This window comes from Polypterus senegalus, chromosome 5, assembly GCF_016835505.1.
Source record: "Polypterus senegalus isolate Bchr_013 chromosome 5, ASM1683550v1, whole genome shotgun sequence".
In the NCBI taxonomy this organism is placed as follows: Eukaryota; Metazoa; Chordata; class Cladistia; order Polypteriformes; family Polypteridae; genus Polypterus; species Polypterus senegalus.
This window is the reverse complement of record NC_053158.1, coordinates 200,572,382-200,597,991: the sequence shown is the minus strand read 5'-3', so window position 1 is coordinate 200,597,991 and position 25,610 is coordinate 200,572,382. Positions and strand designations below refer to the sequence as shown.

Sequence of the window (25,610 nt, the reverse complement as noted above, 5' to 3'; positions counted from 1 at the left end):
TATATATACATATATATATATATATATATATATATATATATATATATATATATACACATATATATATATATATATATATATATATACATATATATATATACATATATATACACATATATATATATATATATATATATATATATATATATATATATACACATATATATATATACATTTATTCGCGCTAATCCAAGACAGAGGCTGCGGGCCGAGGGGAGGGGAAAGAGTGACATCAGGAGTAAAGAGCTGGGTGGGGACCTCCTCACTGTCCTGTGAAGCCACAGGGGATGGCTAGTGATATATATAATGACTAGATATCGCAGGGCATGTCAAATAAGATGACTCTACGATTAATGACTTTACTGCACAGTTTCACATTTCTTAAGTATTGCAAACACTGGGCCTGTTTTAAGGTTTACAGGTAACGTGACTCCCCCCATCACCTTTTTTTTTTTCTTCTCTGCAGTGTTAAATAAAACACATGACATCAGACAGATGAGCCTCTCTTCTGTTTGCAAAGTCCAGGACACCCGCGCTCCTTGTTCCTCGTCTCTGCATTATATGCATTGTACTTCGGAGCGAGTGTCCACTTGTTGTCTGCTCTCATGCACATATGGAGCCCACTGCTATGACTTGAGACAAAATCAAACCTGACAGACAGAGTTGAACCGAGATGCTGGGTATATCACGCTACATGACTGCAAATCAATGTAGCATGCCACGAGTGCCTCCGACTCACTAACTTTACTTAAATGAAATCTGCTACTGGGAATCGCTGGAAAGGTTGTGTAATGTGACCTGTAATTATTGCACTAATTGCATGCACACTAAGGATTTAATAAAAAATCAACAGTTATCATAAGGAGGATTATTATTTGTGAGTAAATTGATCATTTGTAGTTGTAAATTTCCCCTTGGGATTAATAAAGTATCTATCGTCGGGGATGCCAGGGGCAACGACCCGGCCGGGACGCCGTGAGGGACCGGAAGAGGGTCAAAGCCCACCCTGGATCACGTGGGGGCCACCTTCCTGGTTGTTTTGGGTGCCACGGGTTGAGGCCATGGAAGGCCTACCCTGTAGGGGCCCGTGGTCACCGCCAGGAGGCGCCCCAATGCCTTGGGGACCTGTTGCCCCAGCACTTCCGCCACACCAGGAAGTGCTGGGGGGGAAGATTTAGGGTGACACCCGGAGAGCTGCCGGGAGGACAGCCGGCACTTACACCACGCTGGGGCGTGGCCAAGCGAGGAATGCCGGGAACTGTATAAAAGGGGCCGTCTACATTCATTCAGGGCTGGAGTCGGGAGGAGGCAGGACGAAGCACAGAGGAGGTGTGGAGGCGGCCCGAAGAGAGGCATTTGTGGCCAGGTCTGTGTGACCATTGTAAATAAACATGTGGTGGTTGAAAAACAACATGTCCGGGTCAAGTCCACATCATCTATCTATCTAATCTTGCCAACTACGCTATCTATCTGAGTGTTTTGAGAACTATATTCTTGGAATTCCTTACATTTTTTTATATTTTATGTAGCCACAGTAGCCCTTTGTGGACACAAACATAGCATGACCAAGAAATCAGCTTAGTAACGGCAAGTTAAGCTAAGTGGCCTGTGTAAACTGGTCCAGTATGAACGTGTGTGACGGTGTGTGTGACTGTTCCCTGCAGTGAACGGGTTGCTGTCCTGGGATTGGTTGCTTTCTTTCACTCCTGGAAAGGAAAATATAGGCTAGAAAATAGACAGGGGATTTTCATTTCTAACAGTGTGGTCTTGTGAGATCCTTAAAAATAATCTTGAGACAGCTGTGTGTTCATTGAAATACTGAATATTCTTGTACTACAGTTTCAGTGGAGAAACAAAATTACAGTTACAGAATTTTCAAAGGATGCTTGTTTGAGAAATGACGTACCTTTTTTTCTTTCTTTTTTTTTCAGTGGCATTAAGAAAAATTGATACAATACATCACCCCTCCATAGATAAATCCAGTCAGCCTCCTGACATGTTCCAAAAGTCCCCTCAGGCAAGCGAGTTGCCCCAAAAGACTCCAGTTAATGAAAAACCCCAGCCTGTTGAGCTGCCTCCCAAACCTCAAGTAGGAGAGTTGCCTCCTAAACCTGGTGAACTGCCCCCAAAACCGCAGCTAGCAGACCTGCCCCCGAAGCCACAGCTCGGAGAATTGCCTCCAAAGCCGCAAGTCAAGGATCTTCCACCAAAGCCTAATCTGTCAGAGGTGACCCCAAAATCGACACCACATGTCAGCGAGAATTTGCATAAAACTATCCCGCAAGATGTAGCAGTGAAACCACAAACTACAGATTCATTGTCAAGTTCTTCTGGAAATGCCATCCAGAAACAGCAATCCGAAGATGCAAATGGTACACCCACGGGCATGCAGGAGATGCCTGTGCCACTCCCCAGGAAAATCAACACCGTAAGTTTTCATTTTTTTTTGTTTTGCTTTAGATTACCACCATGGCAGGTTCTCTATAATGGGGGGCTTCTTTAAAGAGCTTAGTTAGATTTTGTTTTACATATCTAAAGTCATGCAAAAGTGGTGCATTGTGATCTTAACCTCAATGAAAATAAGTGTAGTGACAAAGTAATACTGGGGGAAAAATCACTGAAATTGGTATTAGTAAAAATTATTTTATGAAATACTGTGAGTCATAACACTAGTGTAAATGTAGCTCTGTCCTCTAGAGGAAATACAGTCGTGGCCAAAAGTTTTGAGATGGACCCAAGTGTTGGTTTTCACAAAGTCTGCCACTTCAGTGTTTTTAGATCTTTTTGTCAGGTGTTTCTATGGTGTGCTGAGGTAGAATTTCAAGCATTTCAGAAGTTTCAAAGGCTTTCACTGACAATTCCATGAAGTTTATGCGCAGAGTTAATATTTGCAGTGTTGGCCCTTCTTTCTTTTCCAAGATCTCTGCCAATTCACCCTGGCATGCTGTCTGTCAATCAGCTTCTGGGCCAAATCCAGAGTGATGGCAGCCCATTCTTCCATAATCAATGTTTGGGGTTTTTTTGTTTGCCCACCTGCCTCTTGACCACAAGTTCTCAATGTAATGAAGGTCTGGGAAGTTTCCTGGACATGGACCCAAAATGTCGATGTTTTGTTCCTCAAGCCACTTAGTTCTCACTTTGGCCTTATGGCCTGGTGCTCCATCATGTTGGTCACCAAACTGTTGTTGGATGGTTGGAAGAAGTTGCTCTCAGAAGATGTTTTGCTCCCATTCTTTATTCATGGCTGTGTTCTTAGGCAAAATTGTGAGTGTGCCCACTGCCTGGGCTGACATGAATGGTCTCAGGATGCTTTACTGTTAGCCTGACACAGGACTGATGGTAGCACTCTTCACCTTTTCATTTAACTGAATGCCCCAAACAATCATAAAGGGGATTCATCAGAGACAATGACTTGACCCCAGCAGTTCTCAGCAGTCCAATCCCAGAATATCAGTCTGTCCCTGATGTTTTTCTTGGCTTCTTTAATGCTCTTTTTGACACCCAGCAGGCCATCCTCCAAAAGTCTTTGCCTCACTCACATCTGCCTGCTGCCATTCCTGATCCAGTTCTGCACTGGTAGTGCCCGCAGCTAAATCAACTTTAGTAGATGCTTCCTGGACTTTCTTGGGCGCACTGACGTCGTCTTCACAACAATTGAACCTCTCTCTCTCCTTGAAGTTCTTGATGATTGGATGAATGGTTGATTGAGGTGCAATCTTACTAGCAGCAATAACCTGGCCTGTGAAGCCCTTTTTGTGCAAAGAAGTGATGGTCCTTTGGTGGCCGGGCTGAGATGCACCGGAAATGGGTTTTTTGGGATGAAGTTCATTTTCATGGCAAAGAGGGACTTTGCAATGACTTGCAATTCATCTGATCCTCTTCAGAACATTCTGGAGTAGACGCAAACTGCCATCATGAAAACGGAGGCAGCACACTTTGTGAAAATGTTATATTTGTGTCATTCTCAAAACTTTTGGCCATGACTGTTCACTGATTTGACTGCAACAAAGATTTTGCCTCCTGAACGCTTTTGGCCATGTCTTTTGGGTTTTTTCTTTTTATCCTGATATCCTCCCAAAATGTAATTATACAACTGGAACATCTGCGGTGATCTCTCGTACTGTAGTGGCACTGCAGCTGGAATGCACCAAAGTACAAGCCATTAAATTAAACAGAAATGCCCACTCTGTAAGCATTTGGTTCCAAGGCAGAACATGGCACATAAACCACTTGACATTTTTGCCTCCTCTTCACATAAAACTTAAGAGAGAAGTAAAAGTCTGTGGAAGTACTAAATAAGGAAGGTGAAGGATTTGAGACAGGTGTTTGCTGAAATAAATGATGCCAAGATTAAGGAAAGCATTTTTGTTGACACGTCATCGATATGAAGCGGTGTGAAGATCTGCTAGGTGATAAAGAGAAAGAAATGAATTCACAACCAATGAATTTCACCAAACTCTCTGTTTGTACAGGGCAAAAGTAAACTGAGGCGAGTAAAAACAATCTATGACTGTCAGGCTGACAACGATGACGAGCTGACGTTTGCAGAGGGTGAGGTGATTGTTGTCACTGGTGAGGAAGATCAGGAGTGGTGGGTGAGTACAACCTGACTTTTTAACGTTTGGGTTTTCGTTGGGAGAAAGGGTTGAGAGTCCTGGGCTAATTAAGTGATGTGTTATTTCCCCAAGTTCTTTATTTTGGGATCAATATAGAAATTAGAAAACTAAGATTGGTAAAAAAAAAACATGTATACAGGTAGTCCCCAGGTTACGGACATCCGACCTACGACTTACGAACAGTAAGTCTTATTTCTGTAAGGGGTATGCGACGCATGCGCCTCAGTAACTGCCACTCCGTCATCTTTGGCCTGGGGACGCTGCAAGCGGTGGCTGGACAGAGGCGATTTCGCTGCTCGCGCAGTGTAGTGTCCCTTGGGCGCCTCCCGGTGGCAAACAACATTGTCCGTAGTCACCGGGGCCACAGCTATCACTCGTGTGCAGGATGGAGGCTTGATGGGGCGGGTCGCTGCCCGCCCACTACGCCGCTGCAGCTACTGCTCCTGACTGAACGCAGGCTGAATGGAGCGGAGGGGGGTGTTTCACTGCCCACCCACCACACACGGCTGCTCCGTTATTTCTCGGTGGGCGGCTTGTGATGCTGCAAGCGGTGACCCGGTTGTGGCTGAACGGAGGCCATTGAGGGCGAACAGGGCGGCGGGGGGTAGCATTGTAGGGTGGCTGCCTGTTGAATGGGGGCGGTGGTGGGCGATACACTATCCGTGGGCAGTGGTGGGCGGACGCTGCAGGCAGCATACTGTAGTGGAGGTGACTGTGAGGTGGGCGGGTAGTGAATCGCCCTTCGCTGCCCCCATTCATTCTCAATAGCAAGCCTGCTTGTACTGTTATGCATATAGCAGGAAGTTGTCTCTTGTCAGTACATCCGACGTGTTGACGACGGGTGCCTTCCTGCTGTGATCGTGTGTGCTGTGATCGTGTGTACTGTGATCTGCAGAAGAGCTCATCTTCACTCTTCAACAATGTCTCTGAAACACAAATCTGATGCAAGTGCTGGTGATACAGTGAAGAAGAGAAAAACCATCACCATTGAAAATAAAGTAGAAATAATAAAAAGGTCAGAGAGAGGTGAAACTCCATCATTCATTGGCAGCACTTGGTTACAGTCGGTCAACAATAGCATTTATTAAAATAATGGACCTGTTCCGACTTACATACAAATTCAACTTAAGAACAAACCTACAGTCCCTATCTCGTACGTAACCCGGGGGCTGCCTGTATATATTAAAATGTACGAAACAGTTACATGGGTATAATGTATTTATTTTTAGCAGTATTTTCATCTTGATTTTCATTCTACTTTTCTAGTTCTAATTGTTTAAGCAATCCATTATTTACTAATCAGTGGTTCTTATGCTAAAGTAGTTTCAGCCTTTGATTATTCAGTGTTATTTGCCTGGCTGTCTGCTCTGCTCGATCTTAATTGTCATTAATAAGATACAATGAAGGGGAAAAACTGCACAGAGCAAAATAGAATGAAATCAACAACAGACAGTTAAGCTTTTAAATCTCTAGTAAAAGCAGAAATATTTATAAATTTCTTATAAATGTAAAAATCACGCTGCTGTGCTTTTCTAAATGTAGAACAAAAGAAAAGTAATACCAGCTACTTAAATGAGATGAGTGCTATCAGGTGGTGTCACTGATTAGGAATCTGTGCCCCCAGGACCGAGGTTGGGAAGCACTGGTTTTATTTAGTCCATGTGTCTGTGGTTCTACTTTGCCCCCATTTTCGTAATGAACTCATTTTAAACATACAACCTGGATCCACTGTACTGATTGCCAGCAGTCACATGCATTTCGAAGGAGGTCATCCACCTGAAGCTAAACATGGTCGGGCCCAGCCAATACTTGGACCGGAGACCATCTAAGGAAAAGTTTGGGTCGCTGTCGGAATGTTTATTTCAATGCCCCAGTGCAGTGATGGGGACACTGCTGTAAACATGGCACCATCCTTTAAATGAGACTTAACACTGAGGTCCTGACTCTCTGGGCATCCTCTGTAAATGCAGAATGCAGAAGGAAAATCCACTTGGGATCCATAGAATGCGTTTTAAAGGTGATTGTCTACACAACTGGACATAAAGAGACAACTGTTGGTGCTAGAAATGAACCAAATCAGTCAGTCTATCATATAGTGCCTTTCATATCTATCTATCTATCATATAGTGCCTTTCATATCTATCTATCTATCATATAGTGCCTTTCATATCTATCTATCTATCACACTCTAGAAGGTTGTAACTTCCAGTGGTACTGGCAAGAAAATGGCAATTAAAAAATGAAATGAGGCCGAGCGTTATTACCCCTAGAAGTGTAGGCCTCTCATTTAGAGAGAGTGTCACAGAGAGTCCAGTGGTGTCCTACAAGGCTCTGGTAGGAAGAGATCTGGCAGAGCCAAAGTCACAAGTCAATCAGAAGACGAGTTTCTGAGGGTCACCATCTTGTATGATCACAGGCGCCTCACAGCACAATAGCTTCAGGCACAGCAAACAGTGCAGGACGACAAAAACGAGCGTCAGTTTGCACTGTGAAGAGGAGACTTTGTGCTACAGGTTGGACAGGGTGAGCAGCAGGAAGAAAGCCATCCTTACAGGACAAAATAGGGCCTTGAAATCCCAGCTGTGAACTACGGCAGAATGTAAGAAAGTCTTATGGACCGATGAATTTGTATTCCATCGATTTGGTGACAGGATGGTTCCTAAGTGTGTGACAGCAACTGTGAACGGTCTGGGGTTCTTTTGCTGGAGGCAGAGTTGGTGACTGGCATTCTCAATCCAAAGGGTTACCGCAGTGTTTTGCAGCACCACACAGTAACTGGCTGCTCTGTATCTAGGAGGTCAAGCTCTCACCCTACAGTAAGACAGTGACCCTAAACATACCCCCAGGCTTTGTCAGAAGTAGATATTAAACTGCATGCATTTCCATAAAAACTGAGGTGTGCTAAAACTTTTGACCGGCAGTATCAATTCTATTTCAAATATTTTTGTTTATTCTGTTTTTCTCTGTCATGAAGTAAATCATTCTAGTTCTCATGAACCCCCTAAATTAGGATGGCTTATACTAGTTGAGACTTTTTTGTGAATAAAAATTTGTTATTGCCTGTAAACGTATATTCAACTAAAACTAAGCTTTTCTTCATCTTTTTAGATCGGACACATCGAGGGACAGCCAGAAAGGAAGGGCGTCTTCCCCATGTCGTTTGTTCACATCTTATCTGACTAGCAGCAAATGGACTTGTACGTTGCTTGTTTCATTAATGCAAGGCATTAGGCTTCTTTCCAGCAACCTGGATGATTGCTGCCTCCTCTTAATCCTGTGCACAAATGTGTAAATAGCTGCTGTTATAAAATAATTCATTAGGTCCACCTCATGAGGTGTAAAGTATATATGTATTGTAAATATCTTGTGTTATCCTGCCTTTGCCAGTATTACCATAGCCTTGGAGCTGGCACGCCTTACTGGGTTTGCTGTAGCCATCCTTGGCGTCTAGCACTTAACTCCATCTCTGTCAATGCTGTTAGGCGATGTATCTGCACATAATACCCTGCCTGCTTACAGAATATAGGCGGACTCTTTATCTCTATAAGCTTGACTTTTTAAAGTTAATATCATCTCAGTATTTTCAGTAATATTACTGGATAAATAAAGGAGACAGGAAAGGGACGGAAAGGACACCGTGAGTTGACTCTTGTTTTATAGGGTCACATGGAAAAGATTTAAAAAAAAAAAAAAATGGACTTGTTATTATAATTAATGGTGGCTGACAATATTGTCTGTTGCGGGATGAAATACATATTCACTGACTGCTGTTCCACGATCTAATGTGCACACGTGCGCATGTGTTTTTATGTCTTTGGCATCTGCTTAGGTGCTCAAATTTCCAGTCAGTAACCTTTACCGTTTGACTTGTGTTGTGAAAAAAAATATATATATTTTTTTTTTTAAATATTCCGAGCAGAGACACACGAGGCACCCGCCTGTGCACAGCATCGTAATGGATGAGATGAGACGCAGTCAGAGCAACAAAATGCTACGCTATCACTTCCTGTGAAACAGTAAACGCCTGTGAGTTATTTAGGAAGTAAAAGTTGTGGAAGTTACGCTGGAGAGGTAATTATATGGAGTTCGTAAGCATGTGTTTGTGTAAAGATGACAAGTTTATTTTAATGCCTTGGCATTTGGGCTTTAAATGTTATTTTCTGGGGAAAAAAAAAAAAAAAACACTCAAAATAGGTAACGCTTTAAAATAAAACCCACAGTTTACATAACTGTTTAGTCATGCTAGAGCCGTTCATTATTAAAGAAAAAGGCAAACTGAGCTATTACCTCGGGAATATTTATTTCATCCAGGATCTGCTGAAGGGGTTTGTCGAAAAAACAGGATTTCAGTGTCCTCACTCTTGAGACCAGCTGTTAAAAGAAAAGGAAAAAAATATCAAAAATTCTGCACAAAATGCTGTACTTGGTTAATGGCTACAAAATTTTGTAATCACTTTGCCTTTTTTTTTTTTTTTGTGTGACCAAAAAAACTGGACGTATCTCGTCAGCCTTCGTTTCACTCTGTCACTAACTCTAGTTCCAGTGTTTTAGTTGTGCTGTTTTAATAGGTCAGTCTGAAGGGCGTTCCCCCATCCCCTTTCATTCCATTTTATCAGTTAATAAAACTTTTATGTTGAATAGTGTCAGCTGCTTCTTCTTCTTTTTGGACTGCAAATGACTTGTGTGTTTATTAAGTCTACTTGTACGGCATGTTATTGTGAGGGTCTCACCTCGGAGCGGGTGACATTGCATTTCAGTGGAAAAGGTTTCTTGAACTATGGAGTCGCTGGGATAGCATAAAATGAAACTTTCTGTATCATCGTACGGCAGTAGTGCTCTGCTAATATCAAAAATATACCACCACCCAACCGCACTCCGTAATATTTAGAAACGTGAAGTGTTTTATATTACTTAATACTTGGCTTAAATAAGCATGTACACTAGAGTGCCTTTAATCTACCAGATGTTAATTAAACTTTTTGATTGCTTTTCTGATTCCCCTAAACCCCCAACCTACCATGGTTAGTTACTGGATTCCTATAGCAGGGGTCGCCAACTCCGATCCTGGAGGACCACCATGGCTACAGGTTTTCATTCTCACCCTCTTCTCAAATGAGTGACCCCCTTAGACCCCTTAATTCAGGGGTGTCAAACTCCAGTCCTGGAGGGCCGCAGTGGCTGCAGATTTTCATTCTAACCATCTTAATTAGTGACCAGTTTCTGCTGCCAATTACTTCTTTTCATTAACTTGACTCAGGCCCTTTAGTTGTTTCTTTTTCCTTAATCAGCAGCCAAACAATGAGACAAAAAAACAAGCCACCCCATCACACAATATCTGAAAATAAAGAAAAGGTGAAGGTCTCAGTAAGGCTGATCTCTCAACTCACCAAAACACTTTGACGATGTTCTTATGAAAAACAGAAAATCAACAGTTTTGGAAATGTTAGCTGTGGCAGAACGAGAGCAACAACAAGCCGTGGAATTAAATAACGAGTTTAATTAACAGCAAGAATTGGCTTCTCATTAAGAAACTGGTTGGAGTTTGAAGCCCCAGTTTAGCTGGTCATCTGTTGGCTCGTTTCACGTCTCATTTCTGTTTGGTTGCATTTTAATGAGGAAACTAATCAATTCAGAGGACTGAATCCTTAAAAACAGGGCTATTAAAATGTGAATTAGCAGTGAAAACAGGTCACTGATTAGGAAAAGGGTTAGAATGAAAACGTGTAGCCGCTGCGGCCCTCCAGTCCTGGAGGCCTGGAGTTCGACACCCGTGCCTTAATTGTTTCTTTTTCCTTAATTAGCAGCCAAACAAAAATGAGATACAAAATGAGCCAAAACAACTGGCGTCCATCATACAATATCTGAAAATAAAGAAAGACGACGGTCCCAGGAAGGTCGATCTGCTCAGATCCCCAAAACATTTTACCGGTGTTCTTAGAAAAGAGAAAATCAACAATTTCAGAAATGTCTGCTATTACACAATGAGAGCAGCAACAAGCCATGGAATTAAAGAACGGGTTTAATTAATGATGAGAATCAGCACCTCATTAAGCAGTTGGTTGGAGTTTGAGGTCCCGACTTAGTTGGCCTTCTGTTGGCACACTCACTCCACATTTCATTTCTGTTTGGGTGCCATTTAAGGAAAGAAATTAAGTGATTCAGGGGAATAAATCTTTAAAAAGCAATTGAATTAAAATGAATTCACAAGAGGGATGGCACGGTGGCACAGTGGGTAGTGCTGCTGACTCACAGTTACGAGACCTGGGTTTGCTTCCTGGGTTCGCCCCATGTCTGCGTGGGTTTCCTCCCACAGTCCAAAGACATGCAGGTTTGGTGCATTGGTGATTCTAAATTGTCCCTAGTGTGTGTGTGTGTGTGTGTGCCTTGCGGTGGGCTGGCTCCCTGCCCGGGTTTTGTTTCTTGCCTTACACCCTGTGTTAGCTGGTATTGGCTCCAGCAAACCCCCGTGACCCTGTAGTTTGAATATAGCGGGATGGATGGATGAATTCACAAGAAGTTAATAAGCAGCACAAATGGGGCACTCGTTTAAAAAAAGGGTCAGAATGAAAACCTGCAGCCACGGCGGTCCTCCAGGACTGGAGTGGGCAACCCCCTGTTCTATAGAACTTACCAAGTCTGTTACTAGATTGGTCTACTCTCACACTTTAAGATTAACACACACACCCAGAGATCCTATAGACAAAGTCTCAGGTGAAAGCCTAATTGTCAGTCACCTCACAATATTTATTCTGTTTTGAACCCCTTCACATTCACACGTAGATATCCTCATTTAGACAATTGGTAATGCCTTAATGCATCACAAAATATTCTGTAGGAGTCTCTACTTAATACCTTGCTATCACCAGCACTGACAAACATGCAGGGGTAATCACCACACAATTAAAAGTGCAGCTCACTTGGTTATGCCACTTACCAACCAAACACTATGCCCTGCTTTTACCATAGTTGTCTTTCTTGTGTGGAGCCACCTCTAGCCTTGATAACCCTGTGAGCAAGTAATGTGGCAAACTCCTCACACCGGTATCTTAATTTTCATTTTACTATTTCAGTTACTCTAGAGACAAGAACAAAGTATAGAAAATGTAAAAGCAAAGTGGTATTTATTAACGAATTATAAAGATGCCAAATAGAATAAGATATAATAGAGAATGAAATTGATAGTAAGAATCTGCATGTAGGCTTTATCAAATGTCAAGGATTGGAAATCGTCCTGCAGCAGATGTTGACCTAGCAATTGGTGTTATTCATAAGAGGCTTTCACTGATGTCCTGATGATATGGTCACACGTGTCTTCGTCTCCTTTTCTGATGTCACCTTCTCCCTCTGCTCGGTCGTCACTGTTTCTCGTCCGTTGGACAAGCCACATTTATATTAAAATTCCACGTGGGGCTTTGTGACTTTGGCTGGCCAGCTATCCGTTCCATGGATGACTTTGCTCAAAGTTTCTGATCTTTTAACAAATCTCTTTTCCCAAATCATAAAATAATCAGCATAGCTTGAGGCCAACCAACAAAGCAGATGTTTTAAGGCGATAGACTAATGGTACAATGCAGAAAGAGAAGATGCTTTGATGCTAATTGCCCCTGTAAATTTAGTTCATCCGGTTTGTCTGAGAAAAATAATAAAAATATAAACATCCGTTATTTAAAAATAATAAAATCTGGCATTTCGGGACACATCCCAATCGGAACAGTTTGTTTTGCTACTCTTCATTTTTTTTCAGGGTGAAAAAGTTTTTTTTTTGTGTTCATTCAACACTTTTTTTTGGGGGGGGGGCTTAAAAAAAGTTGGCAACAAAATGAAAATAAACAAAATTTCAAATAAAAAAAAGAAAACAATGCAGCAGGTTAAAGATCACCAAAGTAATGTCTGCATGTGAACGACGCCAGCAGTGGGACTCCCCTGTTTGTGTACTACTGTCATTTCTCCAAAACAATATTTTAGTAAAAATATACGTGTTTGGGACAATGTGAGTGTCCGACTGGATGAACTGACCTGTGGTTAATGTGCCACAAGATTTGGTTCATGGACATTTTTGATATTGTTGGCGGTTGTCCAGCGTTGGTTAGCTTAAGGTTCCATCCTATCAGAAATTTTGTTTGTTCTGCACAGAAACATGAGATTAAAGTTTTTTTGCAGCCACCATTACAAAGTAAATGGGTAACATAAAAAAAATACCATTTCATTCCTTTTAATACTTTGAAAGTAATTTAAATTTCATTAAAATGACAGGAAATTACACAACATGCCACTTAAGTTTTACTCACCGACCACCTGTTGAGCAGTGCTGTGGTTGTCTCTCTCGCAGGTCCAGTCCATTGACGTCACTCTTGCAAGTAAAAACTCATTTCGTGTCTCGTTAACAACCCTGAACAGTGACGATTTAGTTTCCTGAACACCTTTGAGCTTATCCTATGAATTTTGGCCTGCTGATCACAAAAAAACACCTTAACATTTTCCTGTCATGTAATGTATTATTGCTGTCACCTATTTGTGATACACACACAGTACATCATCAACTGGAATATCTGTGGTGATCTAAAAATGAGTGGCACTGCCATTTGCTTGTATAGATCAAATACTGAAAATTGGACAGTTGTGGTAGCAAGTCTTGTTAAATTTTAAAAAACGGACATTTAGAAGTGTGGCACATACATCACTTATTAACCCATTGAAGGTATTTTTTTTTATCTCCTTCATATAAAACTCGGACTGATAATTTTTATGAATGTGATGGAACAAAGGTGAAGGATTTCAATATTTGAGACACGAATAACTGATGCCAAGATTAAGGGAGGCATTTTTGTTGGCCCACATATCGGACACATCAGTGACAAGGTTTGGAGATCTGCTAGTGGGGCCTGATGAAGTTGCACAGAAGGCATTCAAGGAAAAGTTTCTTGGCAGCTACAGAGCATCAAACTCCATCCAGCTGCTTGACAACAGACAAAGTAGACAAAAGCTTGAAGTATAACCTGTTGCTAAAGTTTACATTTTCTGCATGAACACTTAGACTTCTTCCCTACTAATGTGGGTGCAGTCAGTGTTGTACCTGGTGAAGGTTTGAGCAGCACATTGCAAAAGTAGAAAAGCAGGATCAGGGCAAACGGAATCCATCAATACTGGCCAACTATTGTGTCAAATGAGAAGTGCAAACAAATAGCTGCAGCAAAACATTTAGCTAACTTTAACTAATGCATTGTCTCAGCATCAATGAGTAAACACACTAAAACCAATAAAAGTTAATGTCAGATTGTATCATGTAGGATTTTGGAGAATCTTGAAATTATATTGGTGTTCAGCTTGAAGCTATAATCACCAAAACATCCATCGTTCTGTGTAATCAAAAAGAAATCTAATGTTTGATTTTCCTTTGACTGTAACAACTTTATAAGGAACCGTTTTTGCTCATTTTAGCTACCTCAGCCAGTACAGTGCCCTCCAATAATATTGGTACCCTTGGTAAGTAAAAGCAAGATGGGCAGTAGGAAAAAAAAAAATTCACAATCTTTCATTCAAACCACTAATAGGCTACTATTGATATTAGTAAAACAAACAGGCAATCTGCCTCAGATGGCTGTTTTGGTACAATGAAGGAAACAAAATCATGTAAATCATAATAGCATTTGCTAAACAATCATGAAAATGCAATTTAGTAAATTCAGTTTAATTTGTGAAACAATCAGATCCAGTAGGGAATTACAGTTTGGTGATGAATTTGACAGGGTTGATTGACAAGTGACAAAATAATGTCCATGTTTTAAAGACTTTTAGGGCACAAATCCAGAAACAGTCTGTTGGGACACCAAACCTAAATAGGAGTTGAATGTGTTGAGTTGAGCAAATAGTTAGGTCCATAAATATTTGGACAGAGGCAACTTTAATTGTGGTTCTGTACATTACCACAATGAATTTTAAATGAAACACCACTCTCCAGGGCTTGGTAGGCATATCAATATCCAAGTCCACCATACAGAGAAGGCTGCATGAAAGTAAAATACAGAGGGTGCACTGCAAGGTGAGAGCCACTCATAAGCCTCAAGAATAGAAAGGCTAGATTGGACTTTGCTAAAGAACATCTAAAAAGCCAGCACAGTTCTAGAAAAACATTCTTTGGGCAGATGAAACCAAGATCAACCGCAGAATGATGGCAAGAAAAAAATATGGAGGAGGTGTGGAACAGCTCATTATCCAAAGCACAGCACATCTGTAAAACACAGTGGAGTGAGGCAGTGTGATGGCTGCCAGTGGCACTGGGACGCTCGTGTTTATTGATGTGACACAGGACAGAAGCAGCTGAATAAATTGAGGTGTTCAGAGACATACTGTCTGCTCAAATCCGCTAAATGCAGTCAAACTGATTGGGCGGCAGGAGTTTCATGATACAGATGGACAAGGACCCAAAACATACAGCCAAAGCAACCCAGGAGTTTATTAAAGCAGTGGAAAATTCTTGAATGGCCAAGTCAGTCACCTGATCTTAATTCAACTGAGCTGGCATTTCACTTGAAGACTAAACTTCGGACAGAAAGGCCCACAAATAGCAATTAAAAGTAAAGCCGCTGCAGTAAAGGCCTGGCAGAGCATTAAAAAGGAGGAAACCCAGCATCTGGTGATGTCCGTGAGTTCAAGACTTCAGGCTAGCATTGCCAGCAAAGGGTTTTCAACCAAGTATTAGATATGAGCATTATTTCCAGTTATTTAATTTGTCCAATTACTTTTGAGCCCCTGAAGTAAAAGGGATTGTGTTAAAAAACACTTTAGTTGCCTCACATTTTTTATGCAATCATTTGTCAACCAACTGAATTAAACATGAAGGTCTGCACTTCAACTGCATCGGAGTTGTTTCATTTAAAATTCATTGTGGTAATGTACAGAACCAAAATTAGAAAAAGTTGCCTGTCCAAATATTTATGGACCTAACTAAGCAGCTGTGGTAACTTCTATAACCAAATTGTTTCCTAAGCCAATCTGTGTCTAACTAGGAGTTTTGCCTTTCTAGGTTAATACTAGAAAAGTCCACCTCTCTGTTGAGCCTACTCATCCAGCACAGGAATGAACACAAGGCAAACTGACAGTGCAGCACAGTGTAAAGAACACAAGCAAAATAAAAAAAAATGATTTCCAGGGTCACTAGTGTCTTTAACCTTTAAGGCAGTTTTAGTTTTCTGGCTTCTAGGAAAGAAGAAATCGACACCACAGTAGAAGGGGTGATTTTGGACCAAGGTATTTAACGGTCAGGCCTTGGTTTTTCATATGCACTATAGGCAGTGCAAGGCATTTCCCACTCCACTTTCTCCATTCATACTTTGTGTACAAACAGTTTAAGGGCTGCACATGGCTGTTAAATGATGGAAGGGAGACCTGCAATGTAACAGTGTGCAAATCATATGCTCTTGAAGGTTTTCAAATTAACTGCACAGGGAGAGAGGGACCCATGCACCACCAGGTTCAACCGGTTTAAATATTTAATAAAACGTTAACTCTTATATCTGAGCCTTTGCTTCTACATGCTTTGTTTGGACAAGACACCCTAGGGTAAGGATTAAGGGTGAAATTAACAGCCAGGCCTAACGGGAGCAGCTGAAAGAAGACTACCTAAAAAACCAACAGTGGGTACACTGGCACTCTAAATCTGTGCCAACTAAAAGTTTACCTGGCATGGAAGTGGAACCAAAGTCATAATGGGAAAACAAGGCTAACCAGCAATTCCCAAAGACATAATTTAGGAATGTCTAGTTGGACTTCAAAATTGTATAATCAAATTCGATCCATAGAGTAACTGGCATTCCTTGTACATGGACAAAACGAATTTTAGTCTTGGACATGGAATTATGAAGTCATGTGTAGTAGCAGCACAAGTCAAATTACTTCTTGATAACCCTGGCTGATTGTACTAATGAGGTGAGGTCAATGTGCTAAGCCAGCCATCTTCTGTTGGGAAATTAGACTTTAATAAAAGCAAGACATTGCCATGGATGAGAAACTTCCAAAACCAAGGTTTATTTAATAGAACAAAAATTACAACAGCAATGTTTTGCCTTTGAATTTACAGAAAACCAGTTGATCCATACTTAAACATAAATAATCTGTATTAATCTAGAGAACTATTCACTTTATATTCTGCACCAACTTCTTGGTAGTCTCTCTCTTCTCCACAGATTTGACAACACCTACAGCCACAGTTTGTTTCAGGTCCCGTGCAGCAAAGCGTCCTATGTTTTAGAGAGAATGTTCAGATGCATCCCATAACTACAGCTTAAATTGTCTTTACAGAAGAAACTTTGGAAGACTTAAGCAACCCTAGTATAAAAACCATTAATGGGTTTGACACTAGGCTGGAATTTGGCATAATAGGCATGTGCTTACCCAGTGGCGGATACTCAAAGAAGCTCTCCACACAAAGGGGTTTCTTTGGAACCAGCTTAACGATGGCTGCATTGCCCGAAATTAATGTTACAGGCTTGTCCTCCAATTTTTTGCCAGACCTTCTGTCAAGCTTTTCAGTCAGCTCTGCAAACGTGCAGGTAACATGTGCAGTGTGGCAGTCTATCACTGGTGAGTATCCAGCCTTTATGAAGCCAGGATGATTAAGTATTATTACCTGAAACAAGGCAAGAGTAGTCTGTTATACACAAGTACAGAGAAAATCTGCTTCAAATATTCTGAAATTAGATATGGAACCTTTAAATACTGTTAGAATATAAAAGTATGCGATTTAAAGTAATCCAATTTTTACCTGGGCTGTAAAACTTGAAGCATCAACTGGTGCATTATTCTGGGCATTGCCTGCGACATCACCTCGACGCAGACTCTGCACAGATACATTCTTTATATTGAAGCCCACATTGTGGCCTGGAAAGGCTGCCTGCATACCTTGGTGATGCATTTCAATGGACTTCACTTCTGCTGTAATATTAGCAGGAGAGAAGGACACTTGCATACCAGGTTTTAGGATGCCCGTCTCAACTCTGCCTACAGGCACAGTGCCAATACCTGAAAAAAGTTCATACACTGTTAAAGCAAAATCTGGACACTTACACCTTCAACTAAAGTTAGTTTACATACCTCTAATTTTATAAACATCTTGCAAGGGCAGCCGTAATGGTTTGTTAATCAAGCGAACTGGAGGGGAAATTGAATCAAAAACTTCAAGTAAGGTTTGTCCACTTTTATTTCCTTCTTTTCGTTTTATTTTCCATCCCTTGAACCAAGGCATCTGAAAATTCAAGGTACATTAGCATTTACAATCTCCATTAAATACAACTTCTCGCCACCTAACCCCAATGCAAACCTTTTGGCTCATAGATAACATGTTCTCCCCAGTCCATCCAGACACTGGCACAAAGGGGACAGCCACAGGATCATAGCCTATCCTCTTTAAGAAGACGGACACATTTGTAACAACTTCATTAAACCGTTTCTGGCAATAAGGGGGCTCAGTCAGGTCCATCTTATTCACACACACAATAAGCTGCTTTACACCCAATGTGTATGCCAGCAATGCATGTTCTCTTGTTTGGCCACTTCGGGAAACTCCAGCTTCAAACTCTCCTTTTGCTGCAGACACAACCAGAAGTGCAGCATCTGCCTGTATAACCAAAAAAATAATAATTTAGCTTGCATCTACACATTAATATTCCATCATCTACAGGGTGAGGCTTCCAGCTGTATTCCATTTAAAGTAGGGAATCAACCTTGCACAGTAATCCAAGTTGACACTGTCTAGAAAATTACCTGGGATGTTCCTGTAAGCATGTTTTTAATGAAGTCCCGGTGTCCAGGGGCATCTATGATGGTGATGTTATACTTCTGTGTTGTAAACTTCCACAAGGTAATGTCAATAGTAATGCCTCTCTCTCGCTCAGCTTTGAGTTTGTCCAATACCCAGGCATACTTGAAGGAACCCTTTCCAATCTGGATGGGAGGAAGTAGTATAAGTAACAGTCCCAAATACAAAAGTACAAACTTGTATGATGCATAAGGCAGACTTATGACCCAAATTCCAGCAGTTAGAATGCTGGGGTGGGCACATGGGGGGCAGTTTAAATACCACCTCTCAATCATGAGCCTTGAGCTACCAATTCCAGTACTAAAAATGGATTAATTGGTCAATAGCTAGTCATGCACCGAGGACAGTAGTATTATCCAATTATACAAATTACAGATCAAAGATATGTAAAATCACTCCACCTAGCAGTATCAGGGAAATCAAAACTTAAAGCTTTAGTGCTTGGCTTGTACTATCAGCCTTGAATACTCCTATAAACTCGTGTTAAATCCAAAGAGGCCACACCGTAGCTGAAGTGCAAACATGTATTATGCTATTAAGACCCTGGTGGTGGCAGCAAACAGTAATTTAGCCACATATTGAGGGGTCACTTCATACCAATTGTTGCATGAAGTCAAATGGCATTGTAAGCAGAAAACAGAACTTTCTGAAATATATACAGTTGTGGTATCCTGCAATAACCCTTAATGTTTAAAAGGATGGAGATCCTAACAAGACTAGGTCTTCCCAAGCATAAAAGGTAGACTGGCTTGTGCTGAACACAACCCAAAATACTATATATTTTAAACTAGTAACTTTACTTTGAAAGTCAGCATGCCTTAAATAAGATTAACCACCACAGCCAAGCCCAGCCAGTGAAATTTAGGTTTGTAGTCACTTCTTGCATAAAAGCATATTCCAACCTCAAAACTATTTCTGAAGATGATCACACCGTGTGATGCCATCTGGTCAGGGTAAAGTAGTCAATAGTTACACACTTCTGTTTGACAGTCACCCTAACAAGCATTATAAACTAAGCACTAGTGCCAATTCAATTTTCATACCAAGTTTTACAACTATTACACAACCATACAATTAGGCTCAATTGTGTAGCAGTACAGGGTGGCTAGTTGCCCCGATCTCGATTCTTGCTTGTGAATGCCTAGCATACCTTCACTGTACCACAGATTTTGCAAGTTAGTACAGCTGCCTTATCCGACAACTTTTCCAGCCTGTCATGGTCTGAACCTGGAATTGGAGTTCAGACACATGCCAGGCTGTATGGCATCTTAACAGATTACAATTAGTGTAGGCACAAGTACCCTGCAGCAAACTGCATCCCATACAGCATCACTTCCTACTCTATACACAGGACAGCAAAGGTTTCACTGCCTACCTTACCAGTTTAAGCCAACCATTCAACAGATCATCCATGAACTATGACATGGACATAAGGGTCTCAGACCAAATTTATTCCATTGTTTCATAGATCAGACTCTTGCTAGGCCACCAGTCTATTCCTGGGCCAGTTTACAAGCACCAGTTAACTAGACAAACTCGTAACAGGTTAACCCAAGGAGTAATAAGGGTAAAGAGGAATATTTCAGACACTTAAAACAAATGCTTGCATCAAATTTAAAGACATTGATTTAACAAATGTTGAATTTCAGCAACACCATATATACAAAAGAGCTTTACATGAACTTTTCACCTGTCAAAGTTTAGGGTTTACACTAGCAAGTACAGTTGTATTGGCAAATCAGCGAGTTATCCACCTTCAGCCATTAAGTGCTAGTTTTATAGGCAGCCACCACACAATGGGGGGGCTGCTTGATCCTTTGAGTTGTGAAGGTGCTGGTCTGTGGCAGGCATGACTGCAAAAGGAAAACTGCAGAGTATGTTCTTTGCTTACCTTGGAAATCCTGTGGCTCATTGGCTTGTGTGCAGTTACAACTATGCACATTTCTCCCCTGTGTTTTGACTGGTGGATCATTGGTACTCCAGTGTCCACCTTCAAATTTGATGGGTGGAGGAGTCAACTTCAAGCAGTTTAATGACACATATGGACAAATTAACAAAAACACTCCTACTGTTGCATTAAAGTACTTATAAAGCAGGTGTGTCAGACTTTGGGCTTTGAGGGCCACAGTGGCTGCAGGTTTTCATTCTAACCCTTTTCCCAAGGAGTAACCAGTTTCAAAGCCAATCTGCCTTTTCCTTCATTTTAAATTGCCTTATTTAAGGATTCAGACCTCTGGCCGACATTTAATGAAGAACTGAATCCATTCAAACAAATGTGAAACAAAACAGATGACCAGCAAAATTGGGATTGCAATCTCCAACCAATCTTAGAGAAGCAGACTCTTGCTGTTAATTCCATGACGTGATGCTACTCATTCTGCCACACCACACATTTCCAAAATTCTTGATTTCTATGTTTTTGAAGAATATCAAGAGGTCTGTGACCTGAGAGATCAACCTTACCAAGACCACCACCTTTAATTTTCAGATATTGTGTGAGCTGGTCATGTGGCAGCTCATTGTTAGGCTGCTAATTAAGGGGTGGGGAACCACAACTAAGGGGCCCAGAGTCAAGTTAATTGAAACCAAGGCAAAATTAGCAGAAAAAAATCACTAATTATGGTTAGAATGAAAACCTGCAGCCACTGTGGTCCTCCGGGATCGGAGTGGACACCCATGGCATAAAATCTCAATATAGCATCGCTTTTGATACATCAGTGACACACCCACCTCATGAAATAAGCCCTGAAATGAACTTCACACAAAGTGAATGATGGGCTCTACCAAGGACTGTTTAATTGGCAAATCAGGAGTGGACAAAACTTCAAGTATGAGGCAAATGCGGCCCAGAATAGCTGGAGTTTCTTGAATTCTGGGTAGCTACCTTGCAGTCTTATCTGAGCCACAAATCAGAACTGCAAGCAGTCACACAAGACCTAGAATGCCCATCTAAAGCAAAGTGCATAATTCCACTCTCCAGATGATTCACTAAAACAGTACTCACTTGAGCCCACCCTCATTCAACGGAAATGGCCTTCATTTCATGTGGGGGTCACGGAAATAAATTTCAGTCTGACAGTGGTTAAAGATTTTACATTTAAACCTGAAGGTTGCGGGTTCAAATCCTGCAACTGACTAATCAGCCAGTCACTTCACCTGTCTGTATTTAAATTGGAAACATTTCACCAATTGTATCTCAATGTTAAGTCACCATGGATAAACACAGCCACAGACACTGAATTTTGTCCAAAATATTCACACTTCGGTGCATTCATCACTGAAATAGCAAAGAAATTAAACACTTAAGCCACATCTCCTTGTGATAACTATACGATATGGAAGCATACATTTCACAATAAGCACGTTGAGCATTGAAAAGTCAGTATATAAATAAAAAGGACCATTTTAACCACCACATGTAAATCCTACTCCATAGAAAGATATGCACGTTCCGTAACACCTTTAATGGATTAAACGTGCTAAAATCTTAACAGTGGCACCCCACGACAACAGAAAACAGAACCACCACATTTATGCTCCGGTACGAACTAAAATAAATCTATCTAGTAGCTACACCCACACTATACAACACTATTGGACACAAACCGATAATCTTTCTGCGACTACGAAATTTTAACCACAATAAGTCAGTGACGTGCCGCAAGGTTCATGGCTGGCGACTCTTCAGAGTCCGATTTACAAATGAACTCCAAAGAGTCGCTTATTTACTTTTCAATTAGCAACCAGCATGCACACCGACTACTGGTTATGTTTCACATTCTTTACACACACAGGTAATGTACATATTTGGATAAGAAATAACGTTACATTTACAGCGACGTGAGAGCGCATTTGCTCCTCACCCTCCATGTGTTCGAATCTGCCGTTTCAATTCCACAATTCATACTCATTCGATACAAAAGTATACCGTGGTGTACAAAAAATGGATTTTCAGTTTTGAAACTAATTGAAATTGTTTAAAAGTTTTGAAATTCTAATGCTTTAATCAATTTTAATTCATACTGCTCAACACAAGGATAAGAAAAAACATTTTAACTCTTTCAGGGCTAATTTTTTTTTCATTCTTCTCCCAGGTCTGAATATTGTTCCCCAAACTAACATTAAACATTAGCTTTCTAAGATCTGTAACACGGCTTGCATACTTACTACATACCTGTTTGTCTAACCATTTATATTCTGAAAGGCACTTCCCAGAAAGGAAACCGCTACCTGCCTTTTGTTTTTGATTTCCAGATCACTTGCATTAAAATCGGAGTTTGATAAGTCCGTCTGACATAGCAATAATATGCATAAAGCAAAAAAAAAAAAAACTAAAACGCCCAGAGTATTTTGCTTTGCACAATCGCTTTGCTTTTTTGTTCGACATCAATGCCATTCTAAATGTTGTTCACTCTACGCTCCTCATACACACACACACACAGGGATACAATGTCAAGTCAAGGAGTCTTAACAGCCCCCCTAGCAAAGGTGGTCTACCGTAACGTGATGGCAAGTTTTGTCGACGTCTACAGCCGATTATTACCCTCTACCCCTAAACTAAAGTCAACATCCAACCTCGAGCCCTGCTGTTGACAAAAGTTGACATTAGCCCAAAGAGTCAAAAAGGTCAAAATTTAGTTTAAATATTGGATTGTTTTCTTAGTCTGCTCCCATTTTTTGGGAAATTGAAAACTATTTATTGGTCTTACCTTTATTTGTAAACGAAGTCCATGCGCCTATCTTTCTCCACAAAAATCTCTGCCACTTTCTGGTAAAACGTCGTCCCCGTTTTCCTTTGGTTTAAAATATTTTAATTCTCCATTTTGGCAGTCAGTCGGAAAAAACACAAACGGACCGCTGCAGTGCAGTGCGCTGGACTTTGATGTCGTTAACTTTTTGGCGCCTCTGCGTTGAGCAGCCACACGAGCACCTGTTGGGCTCACACGCGCCCCCTTCAGGGCGACACGGTACAGTCGGCCTCATCTTGTGCCTTTACTGCGGCTTTACGTCCGATCAAGACTAAATGTCACACTCACACACTCATTAGATATTGCAAGACTGTGGAAAGTCAGGATGTATAATACAGTTTCGGCGACAGAGACGACGACAAACACCAGCCAACTGCCTGCATCAGCCCCATGTGTGAAGGGACAGCTTTTGAATAGGAAGTGCGCCAATTGAGCGATTTTAACTATAAAAATGTTATTGGAATCGTACAGAAAATTATTTCATATCACAGACCAGTAGATAACTGTATTTTACGCTCTCACTATTAGGTTTTTCTACTTTTCATTTAGCAGCGTCTTTCAGCTTTACGCGGCAACGGGCTGCGTCAGGAAGACACGCGGCTGTACGCTTCCCGCGCTCTCTCCACCAATCCCCAACCAGCAGCACTTTCGGCGGGCTCCTTACCTGCACGGCTGCCTTCTCCAGTTTCTCAATAGTCCGCGGATCGACACCACCGCACTTGTAGATCAAATGACCAGTGGTGGTGGACTTGCCGCTGTCGACGTGGCCAATGATCACCACGTTAATATGAAGGCGTTCTTTTGGCATAGCTCCAGCACAGACAATCTAAAGTATGTTGGTTGTTTTTAATAATTTTAATTTTACGCGCGTTTATTTACACAAAAGTAAACTTGTATCTAGCGCACCAGACGCCCGCTGCCAGGCCGCTCTTATACGTACCGCAGCACAATGACTCCGAACGAGTGGCAGCTGAGCACGCGTGCTCTGTGATTTTCCGACCAGGTGTGTTCAACTGGCAACATTCATGTCTCGCTTTTGAAATAGAAGAAAGAAAAAAAAAAAACTTAAGCGTCGGGTTGAAGATTTCCAAAGCAGGTAAGGGCAAACGCGGCATTTGCAATCTTGATTTCGAATGTTAATTAACCATCACGTGCTGGTTTGAGACTCGTACATCTGTAGACAATATACCCGTTGGGACTTTCCATTTACCGATACGATCATTTATCAAGGATTTCATATATAACTTGAATAAATAGTACGTTGACTTTTTATTATCTCAGATGGAAAGTGGTTTGGAACAGGAAAGTACAAAATATCCCCAATTCAACTAATAATAATAGTAATGATGATGATGATAATTTATAATTCAGCAACATTCCCACAATTGACAAATTTTAAATGCTTTAAGCTTAAATCTACAGCCTGATGGCAACGAAGCATATGTGGGATAAAAAGGACAACAGCTGTCTGACAGAACTGAGTTGGCCTTCTTTCTAACTTGTTTGTAAATACAACTCAGTGATAGAGGTTTGCTACAAAAGATCCATTTACTGTTCGTTTTTAAAATCTTGTTAAGATAGTATATATTCTTAATGCTGAGCAGTTTAAAACAATGTATATTTATACACAAATTATAAGAAATTCACACCTAGTGTATGGAAGCTTATTTATTGCAGGTAAAATCATTTTTGCATTATTTCACAAAAAAAATTGCATTTTGGGTGTTTCAGAGTGGCACAGTGGTGGGACTACTGCCTTGCAACAAGGAGACAGGTACTCCCTTTGTGGAATTTGCATGTTCTCCCCATGTGCCTCTAGACTTCCTCTGGGTGCTCCACTTTCCTCCCACAGTCTGAAGACATGGAGGTTAGGCGGACTGGCAATGCTAAATCGTGTCATGTTTTTGTTCACTCTGGCACCCTGTCCAGACGTTGTTCCTGCCTTGCAGCCTGTGCTTACCGGGACAGGCTTCAGTGACCCTGATCAGAATGAAGCAGGTTTAGAAAATGGATAGAAACGGTATGATCTGGTGGCTCAGCGACTAGTGTTTATAGAGTGGTCCTATTGGGGATTGAAAAAGGGGATGGTTGTTTTTGACTTTCTTGTATAGGGAAAGTATTGTAATTGTCCAAAAATTTGATGTCGAGATTTTTGATGAATCTCAACGTTTTAGACCTCCCTGAGTACAAAAATACAATTTCTGGAATTATGTTTTGTGCGTAAACACGATAACTTGAGTACACCTTCACTTCGGTCAACCAAATTTTGCATACAAGTGTTAAGTACAAAACTTAGATTTCTATCAACTTTTGAGCTATTTCCGTTAACCGGGAGTGGTACTTTTATTCATGCAGATGCAGAGTCCGATTTGTTCCACTTTATAATAATTGTTCAATATATTATTAATTTGATTTGTTGTTGATGGTTCTTTA

The 25,610-nt window shown here is 41.1% G+C and overlaps 2 protein-coding genes across 7 annotated transcripts in view; one reads left to right on the top strand and one right to left on the bottom strand.

Annotated features, from left to right (window-relative positions):
* The window catches only part of LOC120529808 (arf-GAP with SH3 domain, ANK repeat and PH domain-containing protein 1-like), a 347,163-nt gene extending 337,904 nt beyond the window's left edge, over positions 1-9,259 (top strand). For all 5 annotated transcript variants that reach the window (XM_039753980.1, XM_039753979.1, XM_039753978.1 and 2 more), the window contains 3 exons: positions 1,932-2,428; positions 4,473-4,595; positions 7,725-9,259. In XM_039753980.1, coding sequence (XP_039609914.1) covers positions 1,932-2,428; positions 4,473-4,595; positions 7,725-7,799 — 695 coding nt within the window. In that variant the 3' untranslated portion in view covers positions 7,800-9,259. The remainder of the gene's footprint in view (positions 1-1,931; positions 2,429-4,472; positions 4,596-7,724) is intronic.
* Positions 9,260-16,616: 7,357 nt separating this feature from the next.
* si:dkey-37o8.1 (uncharacterized protein LOC407641 homolog) lies at positions 16,617-24,211 on the bottom strand. 2 transcript variants are annotated; one of them, XM_039753974.1, is made up of 8 exons: positions 24,118-24,211; positions 23,842-24,003; positions 18,375-18,554; positions 17,932-18,228; positions 17,706-17,856; positions 17,377-17,633; positions 17,007-17,241; positions 16,617-16,852 (listed from the first exon to the last, which is right to left on the bottom strand). In XM_039753974.1, the coding sequence occupies exons 2-8, from the start codon at positions 23,983-23,985 to the stop codon at positions 16,749-16,751; spliced, it is 1,368 nt and encodes a 455-aa protein (XP_039609908.1). In that variant the 5' UTR covers positions 23,986-24,003; positions 24,118-24,211; the 3' UTR covers positions 16,617-16,748. The 2 variants fall into 2 exon arrangements, with proteins under 2 accessions (XP_039609908.1, XP_039609907.1); XM_039753973.1 differs by lacking the exon at positions 24,118-24,211 and having other exon boundaries at positions 23,842-24,110.
* Positions 24,212-25,610: the final 1,399 nt, after the last annotated feature.